Below are 26,507 nucleotides of genomic sequence, written 5' to 3'. Positions count from 1 at the left end.
CAGCATCTTCAGACTTCCGTGCTTTAGTTAAAATAGTTGGTAGAGAAAATTTTAATTTATTTCCTTGTACAGGGTGTTACAAAAGCGATATAGGTAGTTAGCTGAAACGGCAGTGACTAATTCTTACTCTACATTGAAAACTTTTGTTAGTTCGTGAAAAAATATAAGTATTTAAGAGATAATTTTTCAATTTGTTTATTAATCACTAAGGGTGAATTCGTTCAAACATCACGTTACACGAGAATAACTATACCGGGATTAAAATTATACGCGAGTAAATATCTAGGATAAGTACATTTGCATTCTACCAAGTTATACCATGATTAAATTGAATGAACGAGGAACGAAACTGTAATGCAACTAAAATAAAAATAGCTGCGTTTCAAAGCATGCAATAGAAATGACATGCCAACTTAGTTTGAATGGATTATAAAAGTATGAAATTGTTTATGTTTTAAAATTTTATTCGCTGTTGTTATTCTGAGACTTTGCCTTTTAACGTACTTTTGTTTATGTTTTGACAGATGTGTTTATATGTCATTATGACGGTTTTCTAATCAGCTGATGTGCCGCCGCCATTACAAAATTACTCTCGGATAAGCTCGTTACACGGTCAATTTTGGCGGTATAACATTTTATTCTTGGGATAAGCTTGTTATCTTGTTTTCAGGTTTGGTAGAATGCAAAATCTGCCTACTCGCGAGTAACTGGTAGTTTACTCGTGAGTAAATAGTTACTCGACGTTGGCCGAATCCGCCCTAAGTAGTATAAATTATGTACTAATTGAAAAATTACATTATTTAGAGGAAACATTCATTGTATACGGACTGTGACACTTCACAAAACTTACTCGTCGTTTCCGAGTTTTTGTCTGGCTACCCTCGTAAGCTCGAATATCCTTCAGGCATTATGCCACCCACTCGAGTAACGGCTCGACTTTTCTAACGAGAGAAGAAGGCACCACAGCCTGCAATGTAAAGATTCTTTTAACGTACGTACGTAGGTCAGTAGGAATAACTTATTCGTACGATTTATTCGGAATAAGTGATTCAAAATTATAACTATTATTCAAAAATATATGACTATATTATTAACGTCACAACAAGTAGTAGATAATGATTACTACCTACCTACTAGTAATTATAGGACGTCCTGCTTAATACAGTCATATCTGTAATGAGCTTATGATATAATTTCAATTAATTTCACCAATAACTACAGTAATTAATATCTCCTGCAAAACAGTTTTGCGACATACCTATTGCCTATTCCACACAACAGACTGACAATATCGACGTTTTATCTACCTACCTAATACTTAACCTTTATACAATACTTACATACCTATATTAAATTATATAATCGGTAATAGGTACAAGACCCAGTTTTTATGTTTCTTCCAAAAGACGTTGAACAATAAAGGGTTCCATAGGAAAACTATTTAGGGACCGCTGCGTAGAGTACATTTTTTTTATCAAGTCTATTAAGCTGCGTACAGACCGGCCCAACGAACTCTCAACAAACGTCCAATGATGGACGTTATCATACATAATACAGGGCAGATTGCAGCAACGAAGGTCAACGAAACCCGTTCGTTGGCGTTCGTTTGACCGGTCTGTACGCAGCTTTAGAGGATACAAAGCAATTTTTTTCAGGTTCGAGAAGTACTTGTGCGGTCGTATATGGCTGCGCATGAACAAGTGAACCGTTCCCGTCAGAACCGCCCGCAAGACCGCTCCAACCTGTATCACTTCAGGTTCACCGACCGAGGGCGGGAGGGGACTACTGCGTGAGTTATTACCTTTACTTTAACACCCTGTATCTTACTACAGGCATTTGTTTTTAACAAACGAGTACCGATTGAGCGTTGCTATTGGTCCACGTAGATTATTACTGCGTTGCTATTGGTCCTGATAATGATCCATCACACTCTGTCAATATCGGAAATATGCGAGATGCATGTAGGTAATCAGCACTCGTTTTGAAAAAAATATGACTATAGTTCGGAATTACTGTTGCGATGCGATGCAATGCGGTAAACCTATTATAAGCAATCTCATTGGCAAAGAATCTCATTGCCTATTTTATTAGATATTTATTAATATAGCTATGATTTTTGTTCCAGTCAATTTGTTTTTGGGGCAGCTCCCGAAGAGCCTAGAGAGAGCCGGTAATTTTTTTTTAATGGTTGCACACTCTTATTTTTTTACTCTTATAAAATTAACTCTCTAGGCCTTGTTTCACAATGTCTGGTTAATGGCTTCCTAAGATGAAATACATGTTGTCACTCTCAGTTATTATTTTTGACAGTGACAGCATGTATTTTATCTCACAGGTAGCCACTAACCAGACATTGTGAAACAGGGCCTAAATACATAAAACTAACTGTTAGTTTACAAGAGGCTTGCAAGCGTCATTGCGATAGCGGAATTTCGTATGTGTTGTGTGGATAGAAAGTCAAGTTCGATTACCACTATCTTGTAAACTAACATTTCGTTCTATGGATTTGGGGGTACATTCACTTGTAATGAAAAAGTTCCACCTGCCATTGACGTTCAATATGTCACTGGAACTTTTTCATTGCTCGTGAGTGTATTTTAAATTTATAGTCCACTATTGATGCTGCTTTCCAAATTGAATAAGCTACTTAGGGACCGTCTACACAACATATTGATATCCGATAATATCGCCGTGTGGAGACACCTTCTATGAGAATATTCCTATATTATAGAATTGATTTCCTCGCTTGTGGAGACGGCCCCTTACTTAATTGTGGTCCACCACCATACCATAATAGACCTCTTAGCGTTTAGGTATTTCATTCCCTGACTAGTGTAGTCACTCACTTCGTTTCTTTAGTGTTGTAGATTATAACACGATTTACTCATATTTACTGACAACTCTAGTCTGACGGGCTATTCCTTTCACCACAATAAAAAAACAACTTCAGCCCTAGCATTTGTCTCTGATAGGCTAAGATATTTTATCGGTAGACTAAACAGGGTGTTAACATGAATGCATTTGAGCGGGAAATGGTAGTACAGCTGATGATACTGAACACGATAAGACATTAAAAAACTTATTTTATTTGCTTTAATCTGACCAACATAAAACGGTTTTATTTAGTACATTTTAAAATTTCATCGTCACCCTATTAATAGGTACCTACATATCGATTCGGTTTGATAGATCTGATGACCGTGAACTTCAATTACAATTCAAAGCCAAGGTCAATAAAAAAGTATGCATCCACCACCATACTCGTGGAGCCACATTGTCAGGTACCTACCGAGATGTTGGCTACTCTAAGTACCCAAGTGTTTTTATAAACTCTACGAAAGTTGGTAACCATAGTTCCCAGTGTATTATTGTTGGCCATTCCTCTTAAGTAAGTATAATTATGATGTGCTGAACAAATTCTTTTCTTAGTCTTTAGTCTTGCTCTCTTGTTCTTCATGCTACAATACAAGCAAGATTCTGCTGCCGATCTCTGAATCAATTTTTGTTAAAAACATAATATCTAAGTCTTCAAATTAATAAGTTGTGAATCTATTTTTGCCTTCTGACTTCCGTGATACTATCCATAACATTTGTTTTGTTTAGGTGCACCCCGGGACGATGGTGGCGACTCTTTGTCAATTGGGTTGCGACTGTTTGTTCTTCGTGCTGTAAAAACTCCGTCGATATGACGGAGTCAGCCGAACACAGGTGCAACCCTATTTATTTTAACCATTTTTATGGTTCTTTTTGATTGTCTCAGTGTTGTTGCATTTTCATGTAATAATTACGACTTCTGTGGCCAGAGGGTGCCAACACTTCGAAAGAGACCCTATTGATAGATGTTGTTAACTGTTATCATGTCATTGTTTGTTTCATTCCATTTGATTGAAATCATTTCATCAATACCATTGGAATCATTTCATACGTGACGGTGTATGAATGTTTGACTGCAATCATCTGCATCATATCAATATCAAAATACTTAACTGCGTTTTTATGAATTTTGAATGTGTTCATCTCATTGTATTATTAGGTACCTATCTACTGATTGCACATGAAAATTATGGATTGAAAGTATCGTCATTTATAGTTTCATCTATATTTCATCTATATCATAACATTGACATATCTCTCTTATGAACTAGCGAGCCGTATTCGCGCTTTTTTAAATTAGTACAATGCACTTAGGGTACACATCTAGTACTTACTTTTTATTTGTTGTAAATTATTATTAACGCTATCATGCATGTAATCATAATGAACCCATCATCTCATCACAGCTCTACCATTTTTACGTTTTCTATGGATTTTAAAAGCAATATAACAATGCGGACTTCAGTGAATACTAACGGTTAGATTAATTACTTAATTGATGTGCAATTGGTATTTTTGTTACAAAATCATTAAACATAATCATTTAATCATTGCAACTATGTTTGTGTTACATTGTGGTTTTAAATCTATGTACATAAGTTTCCTTAAAATAGCTCCTTTTTACACTTGCATCAAAATGTTGTAATTATTGGCTCGCATTTTAAAATTGATTGTTTTTTTTTATTATCTGTTTGTATTGAACATAGAAAAAGTAAATACTTATTCGTATTTAATATAGAAATTTATATGCAAACCTATATGCAAATTTATTTGTGTATTTATGTAACTTTATTCGTATATTTATGTAAGTAACTGTAACTTTATTTGTATATGTCTATATTATGTTAGTTTTATTACAGTTGTTTGTTTCGTTGTAAGTATTTTTATTGATGGATTTAATTCGATTGTCAATCTTTTTTTATTATGGTGCACTTTTATGTTGTATTTCGATGTACTTACAGTTCTATATTTAAAAATAGTTTCTGAAACTGTCGATTGTTTCTCAGGGCCGACGAAGACTCGATGACTAACGTTTCCCCATCGGCTGCCAACGGAGACGATGCTGGGGCTGGCCCCTCCACTTCGGACAGACCGGTGCAGCAGTACGTAAAAAAACATATTAACTTTCTTTTTAAATATAGAAAATATGTAGGTAGCCTAAACAGAACGGCGCCCATTTGCGCGTTGGTCAAGTTACGTGGCCCATATTAAGTACCTATAGTATACCAACAGTTGTTGCAAAAATGGTACGTATAGTAAGCCGAAAAAGTGTGGCTCAGGAGGTTACAACTCCCTATGCCCATAGTAAATAAGTATAGCTACTTAACTACCACTATTGCAACACCTGTAGTCGCTAATTTGTAAATGTTAAGGTACAAACCACGAACCACGTTCATATTGAAAGTATGTAACCGATTGCATTCCTACTCGTTGCGACACGTGGCGTAACTCTAATATAACCCTGGCTTTTTTGCTACCACCCCACTGGCATAAGCATTATAATGTAGGCAAAAACAACATGAATTTTGGCGAACATACTAACCACACATAGAACTTCCATATATCTGCCAGCAGGGTGGACTGGGACGAGACGTCACTAAGCAGCAGTTCCAGCAGCTTCGTGGCCGCCGGCGGACATCGCAACCTGCGTACCATCCCGGGCACCCCGCCGCCCAGCCGACAACATCTCTTGTTCCGCCCGCCCATGCGTCCCGCCCGCCCTTGCGCCTTCCCGCGCGTCGTGCGCCCGTAAGTTACGCAGCTAATATTTTTATGTCGAGGGTTACTGTACTGCAGGTCCAGTACAGGTTTGATAGTTTGTCGAATACTATAAAAGTTTACGTTTATAATGGAAACTATCATGAAACTTTTGACAGATAATGTATGCAGATAACAGGAGAAAACGTAAACTTTTTTAGTTTTCATAAATAGCAAAACCCGTACTAGAGGGTCTGTTTACTGACGAAAAACAAATGAACGTGAGGTACATACAACGACATAGAGTCGTGGCTCATACAGTAATCGTCACATATACAGTGACCCCCCTTTTACCGTATATAACCGTCGTCAGCCGTTTAGCTCAGATTTGGATATTATTAAGATAGTGGTGATTATATTGTTGTAGGTATACTACCTCATTAGTTCTACGTAATATGTGGATTGGGTTAACAGTAAGTAACATAACATTCAAATTTTTTATTCTCTTGCAGTCGCAACCGCAGCGACAGCCTTCCGCTGGCCGTTTTCGTACCTAGACCCCTCGGTCTGGCTCGCCCAACCGTCCCCCCGCCACCCCCCGCTGCAGGCCCCTCCGACGCCGCCGCCGCTGCCGCCGCCAACGCCCGCGCTGAAAACTGCGGCCTCTACTACATCGACGATGAGCTGGACGATGAAGTCTTCTTGCCAGGAGCATAACTACTCGATTGCGCCAACCACGGAATCATCTTTTCGATCATAGCCTCATTCACCGCGCTCATCATTTACGCCTACTGTATGCGCTAAATTATCATGCTATGTCGGCTTATGCTGGTTTAGGATTCAGTGTATACCCCGCTATATTAAGGGGCTTCGATGTTAGTAGGTTAGGTACCTAGTGTAGGTACTAGATGTAAGGTTTTTTCATCTCAATATGCTTGAAGTAGAAAATAGAAGTTAGTTACGTAGTTGTAGGCAGTTCAGTCTGAATTATATTTAGATACGTAGGCATTTTCAAATCTTTGCAGTTAGTATTACTTACTAACTTATTTATTAACTAGGTATAATTTCATTATAGATGATGGCATCGGCATACTTGTAATGTAGTGTTGGATCCATATTTATTTATCGCATAACGCGTAGTAGATACCTAATGGTATAAAAAGAACTTTCTGGTCTCATAATATTAGAATATACCAGATTACTTACCTGCATAATGGGTAAGTAGGTATTAGGCATAAAATATGTCAGTAGGTTAGGATAATTCAGTAGTGTTTCACTTCTAGTCCATATTGCAGCTATGGTACCCAGGTACCATGTACCCTGCTCTTGTAGCTCTATCTATCTTTTTCTCCCTTTACTTCATATTTTATATACTTTTTTATGAATATAAATATACATTATGTATTACATTTAACCCATCCATAATTTAATCCATATTAAAGTAAGTTACCATTTTCTAATAAGAAAAACAAAATTATTTTGGAATAAATATGATAGTGTGATATTTTGATATACTTCCACTGTATTTTTTGCTATCTAAATTATTATTTATAAAATAAGAAATGAGAAGGACTGTATATGGTGCATTCTATGAGATAATGTAAAAAAGCTAACTTTTCTAAAGAAAATATTTTTTTAAATCTTAACAAAACGACTACGTAGGTGCTCTAAAAAAATATTGGATCAATTTTGTATACTTACCTATGTACTTTCAGAAACCTTATTAATCACATACTACATTAGATATAGTCACTGTGATTATCATTATTTATTATTCGCAAACAGGTATGAGAGGCATAAATACAGCTGTCTAAGCATGATAAAATTATAATATATTTTAGGTTTATAATTTTAGGTTTGCAAGGACCATACCTAATCTTAATTTTATTAAAAAACTTTTCTTTAGTTTCCATAATAATTAATATACATATACTTACTTAATACATTATACTTGACATTGTTGTATAATTTTACTCCCACTTTTGTAATAAGTATTGTTTTAGGTTGATTTTATATGACAATATTAAATATTAATGTAAGATTAGTACCTATTTAGTTTTAATAATTTAAATACCTACCTTAACGCATACCTATTAAGCTAATAACATTATTTAGATTTAAAAGTCTTATAAGTACCACCTACCTACTTAGTTAATCATTTTATTTGTAACCAGGTACACTGGCATCCACGACACAGGCTGAGCCTAGTGTGGAAGCCACCGAATTTCGATAATTTATAACCTCTCACCCTTTTATTTAATTTCCTAAAATTATTTATTTGTACCTACTAACTTTTTAAATTCTATATACTTTACGACACTTTAAGTGTAGGTATATACCTATATGTATTAAAAATATTAAGATGTAATACCATGGACTAATTTATATTAGTCCTTGATAATATTTAAGTTAAGTACTTACATATATACTTAACTAATACTGTCTTATAATTTGTAACTGTAAAAAAGTTCTGAAAAGCGTAGCATATTCTAAATAATTTAGTTATAATATTATTAAGTGAAAGTTTACTTTAATTAATTAAACTTATAATTATACTTACCCCGCATATCTACATAAATAGTACATGTTTGACTGTTTGAAAAAGAGCTAAATTATAGATAAATCGACGAGAAACAGACGGAATTCGACTGTCAGTCAAAGTCACAACACCACTCATGTACTATTGTAGGTATATTAGATAAAGTTAACAATTTACAAGCCTCTATAAAAACGGGGTTTAGTATTATAAATACAAAATTATGTACTTATTATGTATGGCTTGACTGCTTTAAGTTAAGTGAATAATTAATTCAAATTACATGGCTTAACTTATAATTCTTCGGCTATTTTTACGATTTATGATTATTACAATGATTTTAACACATAGTCACCATTGTAAAATTATTCAGGAAATCTTTCTTAAGTATACTATCGATTTAAGCAAAATTGTAATGCTTTTAGATAAATAATTATATTCATGCTTGGATCTAAGTAACGATATAAGGTTTTAGTCAATGTATTCCATCACATTAATCAATCATAAACTTATACGAAGTATTAACCGGTGCATCATTTTATGTCCTTCTTTACCTATTGATTTATTTTTGTACTTATTTCATAAGCACTAACAATAATTTTTAAAGTTTTGAAACCCCTAAAATCTCTGTATACTACCCTACATTTTACATGAATTAAGTAGGTATTTATGAATTATAATTGGTGAGGAATGGAATTCCATCTTATATTCATCAGTGAATCATCTTCTAGTGGACGTACACTAAAGCGGGCAATTCCGAATTAGGTCGACTAGGAATTAATTTATATTCCGACATTATCATCAATAAAATTCTCTTAACTCCAAACGGGAACATGGTGCTCACAGTATATTCATAATTATTATATGATCCGGTTCGATTTGACGCTTTTAGATCGAGTTCGTGCCATTCAAACCCAGCGATTTTACCTTTTAGGGCCACTTGCACCAAAATCAAAAATCTAAATTTAGTGTTACCTATATCTTGATTTATGCCATAAAAGTATATGGATTTACGTTTCTTAAATAGTAATGAGACAGTTGATCTATATTTAAGATTTCGAGCCAGTGGGTTTCTGGTTAGTACGTCTCCGCAGTTCAGCGTTAGACATGGTATGTGGCCAAAAGATAATTTGTTCGACATTTAAAATAGTAGTTAATTACCAATAAGAATTTATTTCAATCTAGACACATAGTTTCCTACTTTTTATCTTATCTGTTGGATAAGATTTTAAAATCGGATAAAGGACAGAATAAGTAATGTATTCACATTCAGCTACACATTTTAATTCATTTATTCCCCTTACATCTACTTATGTAAATAAATTACCTATATCAGTAAAAATATGGAATATGTGCAGAAATTAACCTCTTGGGCGCCAAAATAATCTTCCGGTAACTTTACTTCTTTATCGGACTTTTGCCTTTACTGTAGAAAATGTCAAGGAATAGACCTGAAAACAAAAGATAATGTTTATATTAAAATGCATGTCGATAAACGTTGTACTTAATTTTTAGGCCAATAAGGTAAGGATTATTATTATTATGTTGTATCTTTACCATCACGGGACCATGGGGTCCCGGGCATTTGGAAGGCGTGCATGGGGCCGAAGCCAACATGTAGAGGCCCGTTTGACAACATTAATCTATATGAAATGTGTCACCAACCGACGATTTTCCCTGTGTAAACTATAGAGTAAACCCAAGGAAAATTCCCGGTTAGTGCAGAACTATTGTAGGATATGGACAAAACTAATATAGGGTTATGGAAGGGGGTGCTAAATGGACTGGGTAACTGGGACTATGGAAGGACTATGGCCCCTGCCTGACCTATATGTTTCACACACGGATAAAAAGGCAGGGGGTGACTCGCACACACAGTAAATGGGCCCCCCAAAACAGTCGCTAGCACATTACAGTGACGTAGCAACAAGGGGGCAACATGGCATGAGGTGCTAAGGATGGAGAGGTATTCCACGGCTCTCAGGACAATCTGGGTAATACATCCTTCCTCGAGCATTGCTGCTCTAGCGGTACACCACTCAAGCCAGCCAATGAAGGCAAGCAAGAGGTGGGAGATCCTGTTCCTTGTTACTCTGGACAACCAATAAAGGCAAGCCAGAGATGAGGAACAGGGGTTCTCCCCGGCATCGGGTGGGTGGGGTCGCTAATGCCCAACAGCTCGCCACAAGCTGCCCTGCCGCCTTATTATTATTATTATTATTATTTCGTTTATTTTTTAAAAACATATTATAATAGGTACATAAGTTTACAACAAGGATAAAATACTCTTTACCACTGAAAGTAAATATCACAATCCTTATTACTAAAAGTAATCTCTACCAGACAATCGCACAGATAGGGAACATAAATTTCATTTGAATGGAAGGAATGAAGTCTCATGAAGCTAGTTCTTACTTTTTGATGGCCAGAAAAAATCAAATCTATGGAAGCTATTGGATCTTACATTTATGTAACTCGTAAGGTACTGTACACTATACATTCATGAGCATTTCGAATATACTTGACAGTTGATACTTCGATGATTATTGTATCAATTTGATCAACTGCCAAGCATATTCTAAATGCTGATGAACTGTATTGTGATATCAACATTCAACATACCTGAGAACACAAGTACAGCGCCGAACCACTGTCGAGCCAGCAGAACATTCCTGAATATGATGACTGAAGCCAGAACTGTGAAGAACTTCCTAGTAGTCGTCACTACAGAGCACGGCAGTGGACCAAACTCTGACACCTGTGGGACAAAAATTTTTTTTTATATATAAGTCTTATTCACATGTTACATAGATAGATCATTTTTTATTGCACAAATACACAGATGGGTCGCAGGCCTTCGGGCAGCTCGAAAACATCTGACTGTCGGGTTGACCCGAAAAATCTCCCAGCACAGGCTTGCTAGTGTTGGGGTCCACCAATCTGCAACAGGCCCGCATGGTGGACTTAGGCCTAATAATTAGTTTATTACTTCTATTCTTCTTCTTCAATCGTGAAAATGCACTAAGCAAACTTCCTCCAGTGTTTTACTACTCTTATTGCGATTACTTCTATGGGCCTTATACCCTTTCTTTGTATGTGGAGTTGTCATTTTTTAATATAAACTAGTTTTAATATAAATCCTGCCATCTAGCGTTAATATGTTGAGCTGCAAACATAGATGAACTTAAAGTTTACTGAAAGTCCAGGCTAACGCAGTGCTAAGGTATTCAGTGAATAGATGGCGCTAATTCATTGAATACAAATGATGATGGGCACCAATATATGGAAGCTGGGACCAGCACCAATAGAAATGAGTGATACGTCGTTGAAAAGGTATTTTTTTGCAGAATATGAATAACGGAAGCACTAGTCTTGATTTACTGTCCAATTAGAATAATCGTACCTTGAAAGTTTTTATATTTTATTTCTGTAATTTTAATGTTTTTGTTAGTTTTTCACATTCATTTTTAATTTTTATTACAAAATGATCACCATTCATATAATATTATATTTGTTTATTATCTCAGTAAATAAAACCAGTTGAAAGTAATTTCTCCAATTTCAATAATACGTGTTTACGTGTATTACGCCCTAACTGTCATCAGGAGAGAGAGTGCAATGCCATAGAAAAATACTTCCTTCCGACCAATGATTTCAAAAGGAAGGATACGCCCTTCAGAACATTTTACTGAAAACTTCTTCATACAAACAAAATAACTGTCATCTGTCATAATTTACTTGAACTATGCCAGTGCCGATCTACTCATCCTGGCGACGCAACCTTGTACGTGCGTTCATATTTTGCCGTCGTGTCGTCACCGGACAGTACATAATAATAATATAAGTGAGTTGCATGCGGTTATACCTTTGCGATGATATTCAACAAGTGACAAAGAAAAATGGACCATTACATTCATACATAATATGTACATAGTTACGTGTGAAAATATTATCCTCCGTGCAGATCGGGTAAAACTATAACTAATGAAAAATCACGCTCTAAACAGTACGCAACAAGAAAATGTTCGCGGAGGATAGCCAACAAAAAATGACGTCCGTACAAGGTTACATCATGCGGCCATTGTAGACTTTGGTAGTAAAATAATTATCACTTTAAAATGTGTTTATTTATTAATTTAAGGATGTTACGATATTCTATGTTCCTTTTTAACCTTTTTATCATAGTTTTTGCAGCCTTTCACAACACAAATAGGCATATTTATCACAAGATCCACAAAAAACAAAGACTATCTCTCCTTGACAGACAACTGTCGACTGAGGACCGTTGGCCCTAAAATGTCGATTTTAGGGCCAACGCACGGGTGCCATTTTCTTGAGTGGTTTGCCCTGTCCTTACGCTAGTAATATATATGTCAATGCTTCCGACGAATATATTTCAAAATGGACAACTTATACGGATTTGTCGTCATAATACTTTTTTGCTCACTTGAAAAGAGCTATCCAACGATGTATGTCTCATCTTTATTGGACATAGGTCCCAAAACGCCCATTGTCATTTACATCGTTTTTTTTGCATTTGTATGTACCTAAGTAACTATACCTGAAAATGGATTCATATCTTAATATTTCATAATAGCTGCCATACTCAATGATCTAATTAATGTAATGGCACAGATTACATACTAAGTAGTAATGGTTCAGTCTTGATGATAAAAAGCGGTTAATAAAAGATGTTGCTATGCCTACTTGTTGGAAAATAACAGGCTGGTTTTGATTATACAAAAAACACGTACCATGAAAAATATGAAGAGCTGTCCTAGGGCACCCATGATGGCCAGGCCACCGAGATGTATCAGGACCTCAGGGTAGTTGGTGACGAAGCCGATGAAGGTGAAGATCTCACCGCTGACCAACACCGCAGCTGACAGAATCAGCATTGACCTAAAATATAATATTAGTTATTAAAGCAGTGGCTGATAAATAATTATCCTAAAATGGTCTACTGTTTGATTGAACCATAATGTATAATATGTATATTATTATGTTCCATAAGAGTTGTGGTGATGTAACGGATTAGCTTTCACACTCTCATTTGAGAGGCAGTGGTTTCAAATCTAGTAGAATGGGATATAGTATGTGAAACCAATGGGACCAGGTCCAGGACCACCAATGGGAAAAGGTCTAATCTAAGCTTAGAAAGGCAGTTTAGACATTAAGGGGAGATGCTGGTACCTAACAACCCACAGAGAGAAAAGAATAGGAGCATAATTATAGATCAAATACTGTCTTATAACTTCTTCATCCAACATACCATATTGGTAAAGGCATCATTTGTGTTGTTTACGAATTTTGATAACACTAACTGTATTCGCAGAGACCGCTTAGCACAGCAAATAGTTAATAGAAACCATTATGTACCTAGAATCTCAAACATGGGTTGATTACTTGACTACATACCACCAGTTTGTATTCAACATCATGGAATAAGCTGTTGGTGATGATTCACTTTTGATCCTTTCCTGGAAAGAGAAAATAATTCATTGTTTATAGTCATTTTACAAATAGCATATAAAATACTAAATGGCTTCAAAAAAGACCAACAACATAATATACTAGCCTAGTTCTACAACCTTGGCTAGTAATGTCCTTCTATGTTAGCCTATGTCATCACTCTGAGCAGGATAAAGGCCCCTCAATTGTAAGACAAAGTTTCTAAGTCCTGAGCTACACTCATCCATATATGACTGTGTCTTGAACTTAAACTAAACCTGAGGTCTAAAAGTATTTTGATAATAAAAATAAGTTCCTACCTGAACTGCTCCAGTAAGTCCATCCATAGTCAAAGACAAAACCAACAGTAGTTCTCCAATTCCAAATCCTACATTATCAACGGAAGCTTTCTTGCTATCTTTAAACATGAAGAATATGACACCAGTCACAATCAGTAGGACAAAGAAGTATTTGCGTAGCGGATAGGACTTGCGGCCGAGAATTACACCGAGTATCATCACTGGAATGGGTTTTGCTGCCTTGCCAACCACCTGAAATTTTATATAACATTTATAAGTGATGTTTGTTGTGCTTTATGTATATTTTGGTAACAATGATGAACTCATAATATAAAGAATAATAATGATATAAGTTTACCTGTGTGGGATAGTTGATCCATTGCAATGCCATGTTGGAGCTCACCATTCCCAGCAAATATGTGAGTGCAGATGAAAAGTAATACATCTTCCTTGTAGTATCAACTTCATGTTTCCAAGACATCTAAAAATATAAGAAAAAATACATTTACTTATTTAAATGCACTAGTTATAGTCCAGGGTTTCAGAAGAACTACATGTGGGATGGAAAATACTAGCACCCTGTGGTCAACCAGCACTCTGGGAAATGGTGGGACCATTCCATATCACAGAACCTGAACCTTTACTTAAGTACTTAATATTATTTTCAAGGATCCATATTTGCGTGAGCCAGATCAGGGAAGGAACAAAGCAAAGACTAGGTACTCACCATAAGTATTTGTGCGAATACATAATTGGCCACGTTTTGAACTAACACTAAAGAAAGTGCACAAGTGAACTTTTCATTATCGCCGTAGTTCCCTCTTGTAATTTTTTCCTGAAGCATTCCATAAATGAAGTAACAGAAAAATATAGCTCCTGCATACACTAGGAACTTCAATTCACCCTTAGGTTTTGTCATGATGCTGGCTTTTATAATAACTTAGAAGATACGAATAATTTTCAAGCTACACAACACTGTGTTCGGTAAGTTCTAAAAGTTTTAACTTAGTGGTTTTATATTAATTATATTAGAGTTTAAGATCTAGTAGAAGACTAATTTATGAGCAGACAGCGTGTAGTTCACCAAATCATATCGGCCGGCTCAATCAAAGAAAAGAATTTAGGTAGAGCAAATCAAAATCAAATCGAAAATAAACACGTCCTCCCTTTCACGTCATCTCTAGCGTTGGCGTTGCCTGTCATCTGTCACTGTCAGTCTCAGTGCTGTCATTATTGTTTCATATACATTCAGCACATACGATCGTAGCGCGAGTTACCTATATCATTTCATTATTATTCTGAGATTTAAAAATGGTTTAGCACAGTATAGGCATACATTATAGGTACCTATTCTCTGAATGCTTAATGGTGTAAATGTATCAGATTCTGTTCTTTACTTTTGATAGTCGGTAGTTTTTGAAAAGCTTTTAGTTACCACCTTTTACTGAATACAAAATGGTGCTGAGTGCTGATACGTAGGTAGGTACCTACATTTGAAAAAAAATTAAATAATGTTAGTTAGATTAGCTTAGAATTAACTCACACGGTAGATTAGCGATTAACTCGCACTAGACCAGCGTGGTGGACTAGGCCTAAAACCCTTCCTTCATTGGAAGGGAGACCCGTGCCCCAGCAATGGGGACGTGATGGGTCGCGATAACATGATGAGGTAGGTAGGTATTTGCAAAAAGTCAAAAATGTACCTAGGTACCTACCTAACTAAAATTTACCTACTTACTTATGTTTTTTTGGGTGTTGATAGGTACCTACTTGACTCTGTTGCAAAGACAGTGTTGCTGGGTTACTCTTTACTGACGAAAAACGAACGAACGAGAGCAGCTGTCGTGCAATCACGTTTTTTTAAACGAGATAGAGTCGCTGCTGATAGATGCGTTCCAAAACATGTTTTTCATCAGATAAAGTGACCCCCTGTGTCTGCCTCGCTTATTTATGATTATTATTCGCATCAGCGCCATCCTTGGTAAAAAGGAGAAAGTTTATCCTCAAATCACGTAGTCTCGAATCCCGGTTACAGAAATTATTCGCATCAGCGCCATCCTTTGTACAAAGAAGAAAGTTTATCCTGAAATAACGTAGTCCCGAATCCCGGTTACTGAAATATACCTACGTTTTTTCAATTAAAATATGGAAAAGAATGTAAGTATTTCAAAACTATAACAACAGATGTCGTTACATGTTCGTGGTGGCCGTTGTACGTTTTTAGGTTCTACGATGATACAGCCTACCTACTTACAATTTTATTATTATTAGGTTAAAAAATATAAACAGGCAGGCAAGCTTTGTGCACTCCGCTTCCCCTGTTTCCCTTTGTTCTGTGCTTTGTGCTTTTCTGAACCCCACATATAAAAGTTATAGTTGATAGGAATGACCCGAGGCTGTTATTAAAACACGCTGTAATTATTATTGTAACGATTTGGGTTTTGTGTACCTGTTATGTTACAATGTTATGTGTAAATAAATAAATAACTGAGTAAATAAATAAACACACGTGACTATTAGTTACCTAGGTAATCTAAAGTTAATTTTGAGGGTCCAATTACCTAACCATCATAATTATAGGGACTTTATAGGAGAGATTAGGGAAGGTGCAGTCAGTTGTCACTCCTGCATTGAATGCCAACTGACCCTCCTCGGAGGGTCCTCCCCGCATGGCGAGGAGGACCCTCCGAGTCCGAACAAGCTATGGTGGTAGATGTAGGTATAGCTATGGAATAACGAGTACTACTACTGTACTTGTTATTCTATGGTATAGCCACAGTAGGAACATGACTGTTTACGGAACGAAAAGGTACCTATATATAATATAATATATAATATGTGCGGACATCTCGCACACGGCCATCCGACCCCGAGCTATGCAGAGCCTGTATTATGGGTATCGGACAGCTGATATATCTAGACAAATACATACTAATTATAAATATCAACACCCAAGACCCGTGTACAAATATCTGTCTTTAAACAAATTTTTGCTCCAGCCGGGAATCGAACCCGGGACCATCGCTTAGCAGACAGGGTCACTAACCACTATACCAGTCGGCCGTCTAAAGGTAAATATTATTTTGGGTCGGTAGTCGGTACACAGTGAATCAGTAGCCTAATAAACCGAAGTAGGTAAGTACCTACTTACTGACATAATTAATATAATTATTACTTATACATGTATTGCTATTAGTAGGGAGTCTAGCCACGAATCTTTCACAATATTATAGGTATTTAAATATTTACTGATGGAATGGCATCTCTCTTTTTAAGACTAACTACTATAGTAATTACCTATCTACTTACTTCCAGTTTCAATAACTCTATCTACCCATACTCCCATAGCTGACGGTTAGTTTGATACGATTTTTGACAGTATGCTACCTTTTAAGTGTCAAAATCGTAAGATAGTAAGTAGCTATCAGCTATCGATAGATACGAGTAGAGTATTGAAACTGGCAGTTAGACAGACCCCCCCAGACTGGAGGACTTTTTTTTTTCATATAGCAATACTATTGTCGCTTCATTTTACGCATACCAATACACACGAACCTTATTTATTTATTTTAGTTTTGTTCATAAACAGACATACTTACCTACTTAATAAATATACATTATAGATACATAAGATAACTTATTACATTTTCACTTTCAATTTTTCATTTTATAGTGAATAATACCTTCATTAATAGGCCAGTAAAGTTTAATAAACAATAATTTGGTAAGTACCTACATTCGTTGTTGTTACAGACGAAAACCAATAACACAAAGTCATTTTCTTATTTTTATAGTTAACAAATCAAACTTAAATATTATACATGTATCAATAACTAATAATAGTACTTACCTAATGTATAATGGTAGGTATAGCGGAATGAAATTGATATGATGAATAAGTAGCAAAATATTTAAGAGGTAAGTATAAAGTCTAGACTCTAGAGATATCCAAACCTGCCTCTACAACATACATTTCACTCAAAAACTTTAATGTAGGTGCAACGCTACCATCCCTTGTTTCTCATCTACCTACTGATCATCATCGTCATAAGAGTAATAAGTTAAGTAACTAGGTAATTAAACCTTATGTTTAGTGTGAAATGTTTCCAAAAAACGTTGTGAGGCTTGCGAGCGTCTATTTTTTAGAAGAAACACACATTCGTCATAATACAGGCACCATAAAACGTAAGCGTGTATCGGAACGTTGTTTCAAAATACAGTAAAGTGAACTCTATCCGAGTAAGCGAAAGGCTATGTTACAAAACCAGACCAGCATGGTGGCCTTCGAACATACAAAAAACATGTAGAGTTGTAATGCAGATAAGCCCATGAAAGGTTATTTAACTGCTGTTTATAGTCAGTTGACGTAACGCGCCTATCAAGAATTCACTAAATTAGAATTCTCCATACCCCAAACCTCGACGTGCGTAAAGTTAGTAAACAATCAACTTGACACTTTACAAAGTCTGAACGCAAAACTTTAGATAATGTTGCAGTTTATCTATTAGTTAAAACGGAGTTATATTGCTAAAGTTTCTAGTTATTTGTGTGAACATACCTATTATGATATGAAATTTAGACAGTGTTATTTATCATTCATTGTGTTAGGAATGTGTAATGTTTTGTTAGTGACGCGAAGTTTGCAAGGTTATACTTAGTGTGGCGTACATTGGGACTATGAAAGGTGGTGTTGTTTGCATCGGCTGATGTTTGGATAGCCTCTAAACTTCTCGCTATGAGTCAGTTGGTAAGTTATCTAAGTGGTTCGTTCTAGGTAGAATTTAACAAGGCGTTGTTATTTACTTACGCAGTACCTACATACTTTAATGATGTATTTACTAGGTAATATATTTTTTAATACATACTTATTACTTATAGTATGTATGTAAATAAGATTACTTTTAACGATTAACTTAGGTACCTACTTGGATAATTAATAATTGGGTAGGTACTTATTATTAAGTACTTATAATAAGACAATCTATTGTGTACATAAATTCGAGTTATCTAAACGCCGTGGTTAAGAACAACTGCTCTAATAAAGCAATATTTAATAAATATACATACAAACTTGCTTAAAAGTTAATTATATACTTACTATGACCCCTTAGAAGTACCTATCAGTCAACGTCTACGCTAAACCATATTTAAAGAACTTTAGCCAAAAGTTTAGAGTAACAGAGGCGCCCATAAACCACTAAAAGTGAAGTAAAGTTCGTCGATGAAAAACGCCTGAAAATAGCTAAATAGCAAAATTTTCAGGGCCGCAATTTTTAGAATAATCTTTATAAATATCTACATCAATGTTGAGATAGTTTGGGATGCATAAACCGATTTAAAAAAGTTATAGTACCTATACTGTCTATGGCGAAAGTTTAACGCTCCTGTAATAAATAGTAAACTTTAAACTTTACCAAACTGCCCAATTTCATTTCGCCCACAATCCCCTTGGTCACCGGCAGCCATACAGTCAGCCACAAACGTGTTTACGGGAATAAATGGCGTAGATGTACAGCTAGAACAGTTATTTATGAACGGAAGGGGATGGTGTATTCAACTGTACCGGACAACGCTGCGAGTCTCGTTAGAACTTACTTCATACAATACTGCGACGTGTGCCGTGTGCCGCTTCCCGGATGCCGACTAATTGGCTCTTAACTATGGGGCAACTTGTTCGTCTGGCTAGTAGGTAGGTAGGTAGGTACTACTAGATGTTGCAGTCACAAAGTGTAAATTTATTTTAAATACCTAGGTACACCTGCTACAAGAGTGTTTAAAACAAGGTCGGATTCTCAAGCCACAAAATTTAATTTGATCATAATGACCCCAGTCACCCTTTTTTACGCAACACCCGGTATATGTATGTTAGGCGTGTGAGCTTGTGGATTGATCAATGTAGGAGCGTAAATATTGCAAATATTGAATGTAGTTCTCAGGCAAAACTTAAGAGATAGTGATTCAATAGTTCCGATAGAATTAACCAGCAAACACAAGTTCGCATTATCCAGCCTCATAGATAGACAGGGTCTCTGTCGTCGGATAAGTAAGTACTTAGGTATATGACAAAGAGGCTATCATCAGTAATCATTACACCTACAGTCTTAACAGTCTACAGTGAAAGTTCAAAAATGCATTAATAGCTAATAAAATTATTACGTTAGCTACATGCTTGATTGGTTTACATTTGGTATGGAACCCTGAACATAAACCCTTGCACAAAATATTGGAAACAGCCCCCGGCATGATGGAATAACTCCGCAATATTTAACCGCCAATTTTTTGCTGCAATTTAGTGTGGCTGGTCCTATATGTGAACAATGGATAAAGTATGTATTGTACCAAGTCTAAATTGTTAAAAGAAACAAATTTCCTCTTACAAAATCGTTACAAGAAGTGATAAATAACTTTATCGGTTATCAACTTATCCGCCGCTCCTTTTTCTGACTACGTAGTAAGTACATCCATCAATTCATAATAGATTCGCCACTCATCAATTAGGTTGTCTATTTTATAAAACGATTGGAGAGTGGGAGGTCTATTGGTAGCTCTGACAGTCCACGAGGTATTGGGTTCGAATCCCATCCGGCCCAATTATATCTCTATTACGTACCTAAAATGATTTTTGCTAGATCGACAACTACATCGTCGTCTTATTCTTCTTACCCATTTTCAACTTCAATTAAGGTGTAAGCTTCATTCAGTCTGTACCAATCATTTAGATCTTCAGCTCTCCTTATGACGTCGGACCATCGCATTTTGCAGTCGTCCACGAGGGCGTGTCTCGCCCGTCTAGCAATAAGTACATACAGGGTGAGTCTTTCATAGGTGCATATCCAGAAGTATGTTACAGAGCTCTTCATTTTGAACAACTGTTGTTATAATGACTTGGGATATAACGAAAAAAAAAATGCTTCCCCATACAAAAAATGGTTGTTTACGTGACACTGTGTATGGGGAGTAGATATTTTTTATTCGGGAATATCCCAAGGTCAATATAACGAAAAAAGTTGTTCAGAAGGAAAAGCTCTGTGACACACTTCCGGAATTTCCGAATGTGCACCTATGAAAGACTCACCCTGTATTTTATGTAACAGTAAAATTTGCAAGTTATTTATAAAATGCAAACATTTAAAGTGTATTAAATTTACTTGATATCAGTCGAACACCTACGGAGTTTGTAGGTATTAGATAACCCAACTAACATCGTAGCGTTAAAAAAACTCTCATATAACTTGTATAATGGTTCCATTCGAAAATTAAAGTGTTAAGACATAGCTGCATAAGAGTGTAGGAGAGTGCTCTAACTCACTTATAACCACGAAAGAGGCCCACGATTTTGAGAGTAAAGGCTTTAGAAAGTCTGTAAAACGGTGTCATTGAAGTGTTTAAGTTATAGAAAGCCTGTAGGACGGTGTCATTGAAGTGCTAAAGTTACTATTGAAGAGCGTTTAATCACTCTCAGCTAGAACTTTTACCGGTATAGTTGTGGTTGTAGAATGGTTATTTGACTCCCTGACTCTTATTTGTTAGTTAAAAAAGGGTTAAGTGAGTATGTTACCGTTTTTCGAATACACTTTTACCATACAAGATGTATGTCTTTGAAAATAATAGTGTCAACAGCAATCATACGTGACAGTATTAGAGTGACAGTATTGATTAATACTAAATAACAGTAAATATAATATATTAACTTGACTTAACATGTTTTGTGAATTGAAAATAATATGCCACTGTAATTTTATTGTAATGTATACCATATTTTCCACCTCAATTTTAATGCGCTCCGAATTGATTTAGGATTTGAAATGAAACATAAGTAAATATAAAAAAGACGACTCAATTTTGTATTTTTTTGTATCCTTACTGTATGTCCATTAGTTTCATAAATCGATTGGCATGACTGGAATGACAAAATTCACATAAATAAGTAAGTATTTTAAAGCAAAATATTGTTTATCCCAGCAATTTATAGGTTAGGTCGCCAATGCAAATGGCGAACTTACATGTAAGACATATAGACTCACCTAAGTCATCTATTACACTTTTTGAAATAGAACACCCTTAGCCAAGGGTATTATGCAGTCTTTGTCGATCCGCACAGTCTTGCTTAACACCGTTACTTTTACAGTATACTTGCCAAACGCAATAAGCGTAAGTTAAGTTAACCTTAAAGATTAAAACTGCATTGTTGAGTTTTCCAACACTGTAAGAATCTTGTCTTACTGCACTCTTGACAAAATCTCTTTTATAACCAATTCCTGCAGCCTAAAGTCAATATGACACCTAAAGATTTATATCAGTATTAAAGGAAACCACTTAACTAACAACCATAAGTGTTAACAAGTGTCAGTGAGCACTCTTGTATAGCTTTAGGTTCTAGAAACAGTTTAAACCTATAACATCTTAATTATAATTGCTTTGACTAATACCATTTTAACACTTAAACCTGCTGTTAACACTAATTTCATTTTTTAACTCATCTTTATCGCTTTATGTTAGAACTGAGATAATTATAACACAGTTATACAGGTTAAAGTTATAAAAATAGCTGTAACTGAGGGTAAAATGTTTGTTGGGAAGTATACAGGTTGTGTCTAAAAGGTTTAAACAGTATAGTAAGCCGAAAAGGGGTGACTCTGCCTGCTGGTCAGTCTGAACTCTGAACTCATCTAAACCTATGTAAACTTCTGCCTGCTACTACTGCCTTTGAAAATTTGAGAAAAAATATGCGCCTTCATAGAAATTTTGTTAGCCACTTGAGTTTTTACTAATGGGCACTTGAAGTTGAGAATGACCCGAGAGTCACCCTCTTTTACCCAACACCCTGTATATGGTAAGTCTGAGTTTGTGGATCGATCAATGTTAATCTAGGCGCATAAATATTGCACAAGATTGAATGTAGTTCACGAGCAAAACTTAGAGATAGTGCTTCTAAAGTTCCGATAGAATTAACTTTGACTGTAGAACCGAAGCCGGAAACAGTTGAAATAACAACTTTCTTGGCAACATGCATAATAATAATATAAAGTAAGTACCTATGTGTTGTTTTAAAGATTGTGATGAGAATTTTCGCATTCTTCTGCAATAAAGTATTTTTAATAAACATGGATATATAAATGTAACAATAGTTTTACGAATGTTTTATAATTAAAATGGTGCTAATAGTCAAAAGGAAAAAAACACCAATAATACGGATGCATACCTACCTGTAGTCGATATTTTGTTTTACGGTTATTCCTCTACCACCAAGTTGAGTTGTGTCAGTTATTCTGTCAAAAACGTCAGCACCAGACCACACAACCGAAAAAACTCTGTTATTGCCTCAGGTATATGCGCTCAACTATCAAAAACTGAAAATTGTACGGAAATTCAGTGAAAAAGAATGAATGTTTTAATAAATTAATAACACATCGATGTGTAAGCTGAAGTGGCAGTGGGCTGGTCATATCTGCCGAAGAACCAATAACCGTTGGGGTAGACAAGATCTCGAGTGGAGTTCACGAATAGGTAAAAACAGCGTGGGACGCCGACCTACCCGCTGGACCGACGACCTTAGGCGGGTAGCTGGTAGTGGCCGAGGACCGAGTGTTGTGGCGCAAGTCAGAATTGAAGTACTTACCTACTTACAAAATTCCTTATTAGCCTTTTGCATCCCGTAGTCGCGATATCGCACGAAACGCAAATTATTAGATTTTCAATTACCTATGTCTGATTTCACATACATAATCATTTTATTTCATGTTTACTTGAACCGGTCATGAAGAGTGTTCTATTAAAAATTTAATTAAATAAATTTCGCGCTGCGTTAAAATTACAATACAACGTATGACCATAGCAGACACGTCAGAAATTATTTATTTAAAAGCGCTGAAATTCAGTTTCCAGATTGGGCCTGACGTTCAGCTTTATAAATTGAGGATGAGCTCCGAGTTTTGTGCTTTTCATTGATTTGATTATGCCTGTCAATGCATGTTACCGTAAGCGCTTTCGAGAGCAGGTAAAAGCACGATTTTTTTCATTTTATTATTGTACTTACCCATGTACCTAAATACGAGATGGCCCTTCATGTAAATAGTTAAATATGAATATTTTTTAAAAGCCTCTATACAGGGTGGCCCAAAGAGTGACGTCCAAAGGAAAATGTTTGATTCCTTAGGTCAAGGGGTAGCCAAATCACCCCCATGTATGTTCAGCAATTTTTAGTAGTTTAGGAGTTATGATTTTTTTTACTAATTTTCTACGAAAATCGACCTCAGTGGATCAATTATGTTTTATTATTTTTTTGGATAACTTTTTTAAATTATTTTTTATTTTTGTGTCATCCTCGTTGTTCTTTTAACCATAAAAGTTTCAGCTTCCTAGCTGTATTGTAAGTTAGTTATTTTTATATCGAAAGTTCAAATTATATCATCGAGCTAGACTGCTCTGAATTTTCAACTTGAAATTAAAAATTGAACTAGATATTCTCATGGTCCCTTATTAATTTTAAAAACTTCGCAAGGTTCCAAAATAACATAAAAATAAAAATAAACTATTGCTTAATGGGGTATTATTTGCAGAAAACAGCCTTCAAAGGTACTTGGGTGGAAATTACCTAATTAGGAAATTGTTTCAGAAAGTTGAAAGATTCCTGTTATGTCATTACTAAGGACTAATTCAGTTAGAAAATGTATCAAATTAAAGGGGAAATAAAATTATTTACTATTATTTTTTATTTAAGTTACATTTTTGAATGTAAATTCTTAGTAAAATGTTTATGTCTGAGTTATAAGATTTATGAGATTTAAACTTTTATGGTTAAAAGAACAACTTAAGAGGATGACACAAAAATAAAAAATAATTTAAAAAAGTTACCCAAAAAAATAATAAAACATAATTGATCCACTGAGGTCGATTTTCGTAGAAAATTAGTTAATAAAATCATAACTCCTAAACTACTGAAAATTGCTGAACATACATGGGGGTGATTAGGCTACCCCTTGACCTAAGGAATCAAACATTTTCCTTTGGACGTCACTCTTTGGGCCACCCTGTATATTATATTGCGCGTATGATTTTTGTGGTTTATTTAAGTAGGTAAGCATACATTTTTACACTTTATGGAAACTAAACTCGCCAAAAAATAGTGCTGGTTATGGATCTAATAATTTAATTTAGTACGAAACTATAATGTATTAAGTACCTCGGAAAATTTAGGTAAACATGTAGGGTTTGACACAAAGGTATTAGCGTCAAAGGCATTATTCTTGAGATACCAACCTAAATGTATGTATTATTAACCTATGTTCATATTTTATAACAAAAGGGTAACGCAAAATAATAAAAAACGTAAAAGCTCTTGTGCCAAATAATAGAAAAGACAAAATACACTTGTATATGTATAAGTAATGAATAAGTTAATACTACAATTTACTCGAATTGCATCTATTTAGTAGTTTCTAGGTGCGAAAGGTTTCATTCAATCTAGTATCGAATACATTACTAGTGGTTAAGTAAGTACATATATAATTAAATACTGACCTCATCGATATGCTGACCTAGAGTAATAAAATAAATGACAACGCTGTTAAACCCACCCCTTCTGATTTAAATATAGGGTAGAAAAATGGTGTCATCTCTTTTGATGCCACTTAAATTACATGATTTTACTATTAAGTAAGTAATCAGGTATGTTTCGTTAAGTACTGGAATTGTAAAATGAAGTAAACTGTTTAAAAAAAGCATTTCATAAACATTATAAAGGTTCTTAGCATACTTAACTACATACGTATGATCGATATTAGATATGAGTTGGAAATCTTTTATTGTTTGTTTACTTTCGATAGGGTTGTGGGTAAACCGATAATAATATTCACACCAGCCGAGCCGCATCGCTTATTACTTTACAGGGTGTGGCGCCCCTAACATGATGATCGTACGGGGCTAGCGATAACTTGATTTCAGTATAGCATTTAGTAACAGCGATAATCCTACTAACTGAGTTCTGAATAATTTTAATCCTCTTATCCACGGTCGATATTTTCTACCAGGTATAGAGTAACTTAAATACCGTCATGCTATACATAATGTTAGGTAGTTTATCTTATAATATCTGAAAGTTTATACAATTATTTTCAATGGGATATACTTTTGTAATTCACAAGTTTAATCACAACTGAATTGAGGTCAATAAAAGCTAGCGTTTTCCCTTAGTACCTAGCAAATAAAAGTTTAAATCCAATCTGAATTCGGAGTTTGTTTTGGTAGAGATACATTTTGTTTTACTCTCCATATGAGTAGAGGGGTGCTGTATGCAGATTTGCAGAAGCAACGATATTGATTCAATTTAAATGATGTAAATATAATATTTTTCATGAGAATTATGCAGTAGGTCTCTCTCTCTCTCTCTCTCTCTCTCTCTCTCTCTCAGCCTTCTGTAGTCCACTGTTGGACATAGGCCTCTCCTAACGATCGCCACCCCAAACGGTCACCCGCCATCTGCATCCAGCGGCCTCCCGCTACCTTCCGTAGATCATCAGACCAACGGGTTGAGGGGCGACCGACACGTCTCGTTTGCCGACACGGGGTCTCCACTCCAGAACCTTTGTACTCCAGCGGTCGTCGGCTCTGCGGGCTACGTGGCCAGCCCATTGCCACTTCAGCGTGCTAAT

At 35.5% G+C, this 26,507-nt stretch overlaps 3 protein-coding genes across 20 annotated transcripts in view; 2 read left to right on the top strand and 1 right to left on the bottom strand.

Moving 5' to 3' along the window:
- The window catches only part of LOC105384134 (PDF receptor), a 37,568-nt gene extending 29,927 nt beyond the window's left edge, over positions 1-7,641 (top strand). Inside the window, exons 11-16 of one of the 5 annotated variants that reach the window (XM_038122268.2) lie at positions 1,656-1,789; positions 2,126-2,170; positions 3,604-3,708; positions 4,881-4,976; positions 5,449-5,622; positions 6,084-7,641. In XM_038122268.2, coding sequence (XP_037978196.2) covers positions 1,656-1,789; positions 2,126-2,170; positions 3,604-3,708; positions 4,881-4,976; positions 5,449-5,622; positions 6,084-6,288 — 759 coding nt within the window. In that variant the 3' untranslated portion in view covers positions 6,289-7,641. Of the gene's footprint in view, positions 1-1,655; positions 1,790-2,125; positions 2,171-3,603; positions 3,709-4,880; positions 4,977-5,425; positions 5,623-6,083 lie in introns of those variants that run through there. The other 4 variants (XM_038122267.2, XM_038122270.2, XM_038122269.2 and 1 more) reach the window with 4 other exon arrangements.
- A 1,742-nt stretch (positions 7,642-9,383) lies between these two features.
- On the bottom strand, positions 9,384-15,207 carry LOC105384124 (solute carrier family 35 member B1 homolog). Its single transcript, XM_048632565.1, has 7 exons — positions 14,585-15,207; positions 14,216-14,338; positions 13,879-14,109; positions 13,526-13,587; positions 12,862-13,009; positions 10,730-10,865; positions 9,384-9,558 (listed from the first exon to the last, which is right to left on the bottom strand). Exons 1-7 carry the CDS (start codon positions 14,774-14,776, stop codon positions 9,506-9,508), a joined length of 945 nt encoding a protein of 314 aa, XP_048488522.1. The 5' UTR covers positions 14,777-15,207; the 3' UTR covers positions 9,384-9,505.
- Positions 15,208-18,023: 2,816 nt separating this feature from the next.
- LOC105384126 (coiled-coil domain-containing protein CG32809) overlaps positions 18,024-26,507 on the top strand; it is a 118,094-nt gene continuing 109,610 nt past the window's right edge. For 13 of the 14 annotated variants that reach the window (XR_007268176.1, XR_007268177.1, XM_048632554.1 and 10 more), the window contains exon 1: positions 18,024-18,604. The gene's annotated coding sequence lies outside the window, so the exon portion shown is untranslated. The remainder of the gene's footprint in view (positions 18,605-26,507) is intronic. The other variant, XM_048632558.1, reaches the window with a different exon arrangement.

This window comes from Plutella xylostella, chromosome Z (assembly GCF_932276165.1).
Source record: "Plutella xylostella chromosome Z, ilPluXylo3.1, whole genome shotgun sequence".
In the NCBI taxonomy this organism is placed as follows: Eukaryota; Metazoa; Arthropoda; class Insecta; order Lepidoptera; family Plutellidae; genus Plutella; species Plutella xylostella.
Note: the sequence above shows the minus strand (reverse complement) of the source record. Positions and strands in the feature narration are given on the sequence as shown.

Coding starts and splice junctions, on each gene's coding strand:
- LOC105384124 (XM_048632565.1), bottom strand. CDS start 14,776: ATGACAAAACCTAAGGGTGAATTGAAGTTCCTAGTGTATGCAGGAGCT. Junction 14,339..14,584: donor TATTCGCACAAATACTTATG/GTGAGTACCTAG, acceptor TTATATTTTTAG/ATGTCTTGGAAACATGAAGT. Junction 9,559..10,729: donor CGCTGTACTTGTGTTCTCAG/GTATGTTGAATG, acceptor TTTTGTTTTCAG/GTCTATTCCTTGACATTTTC.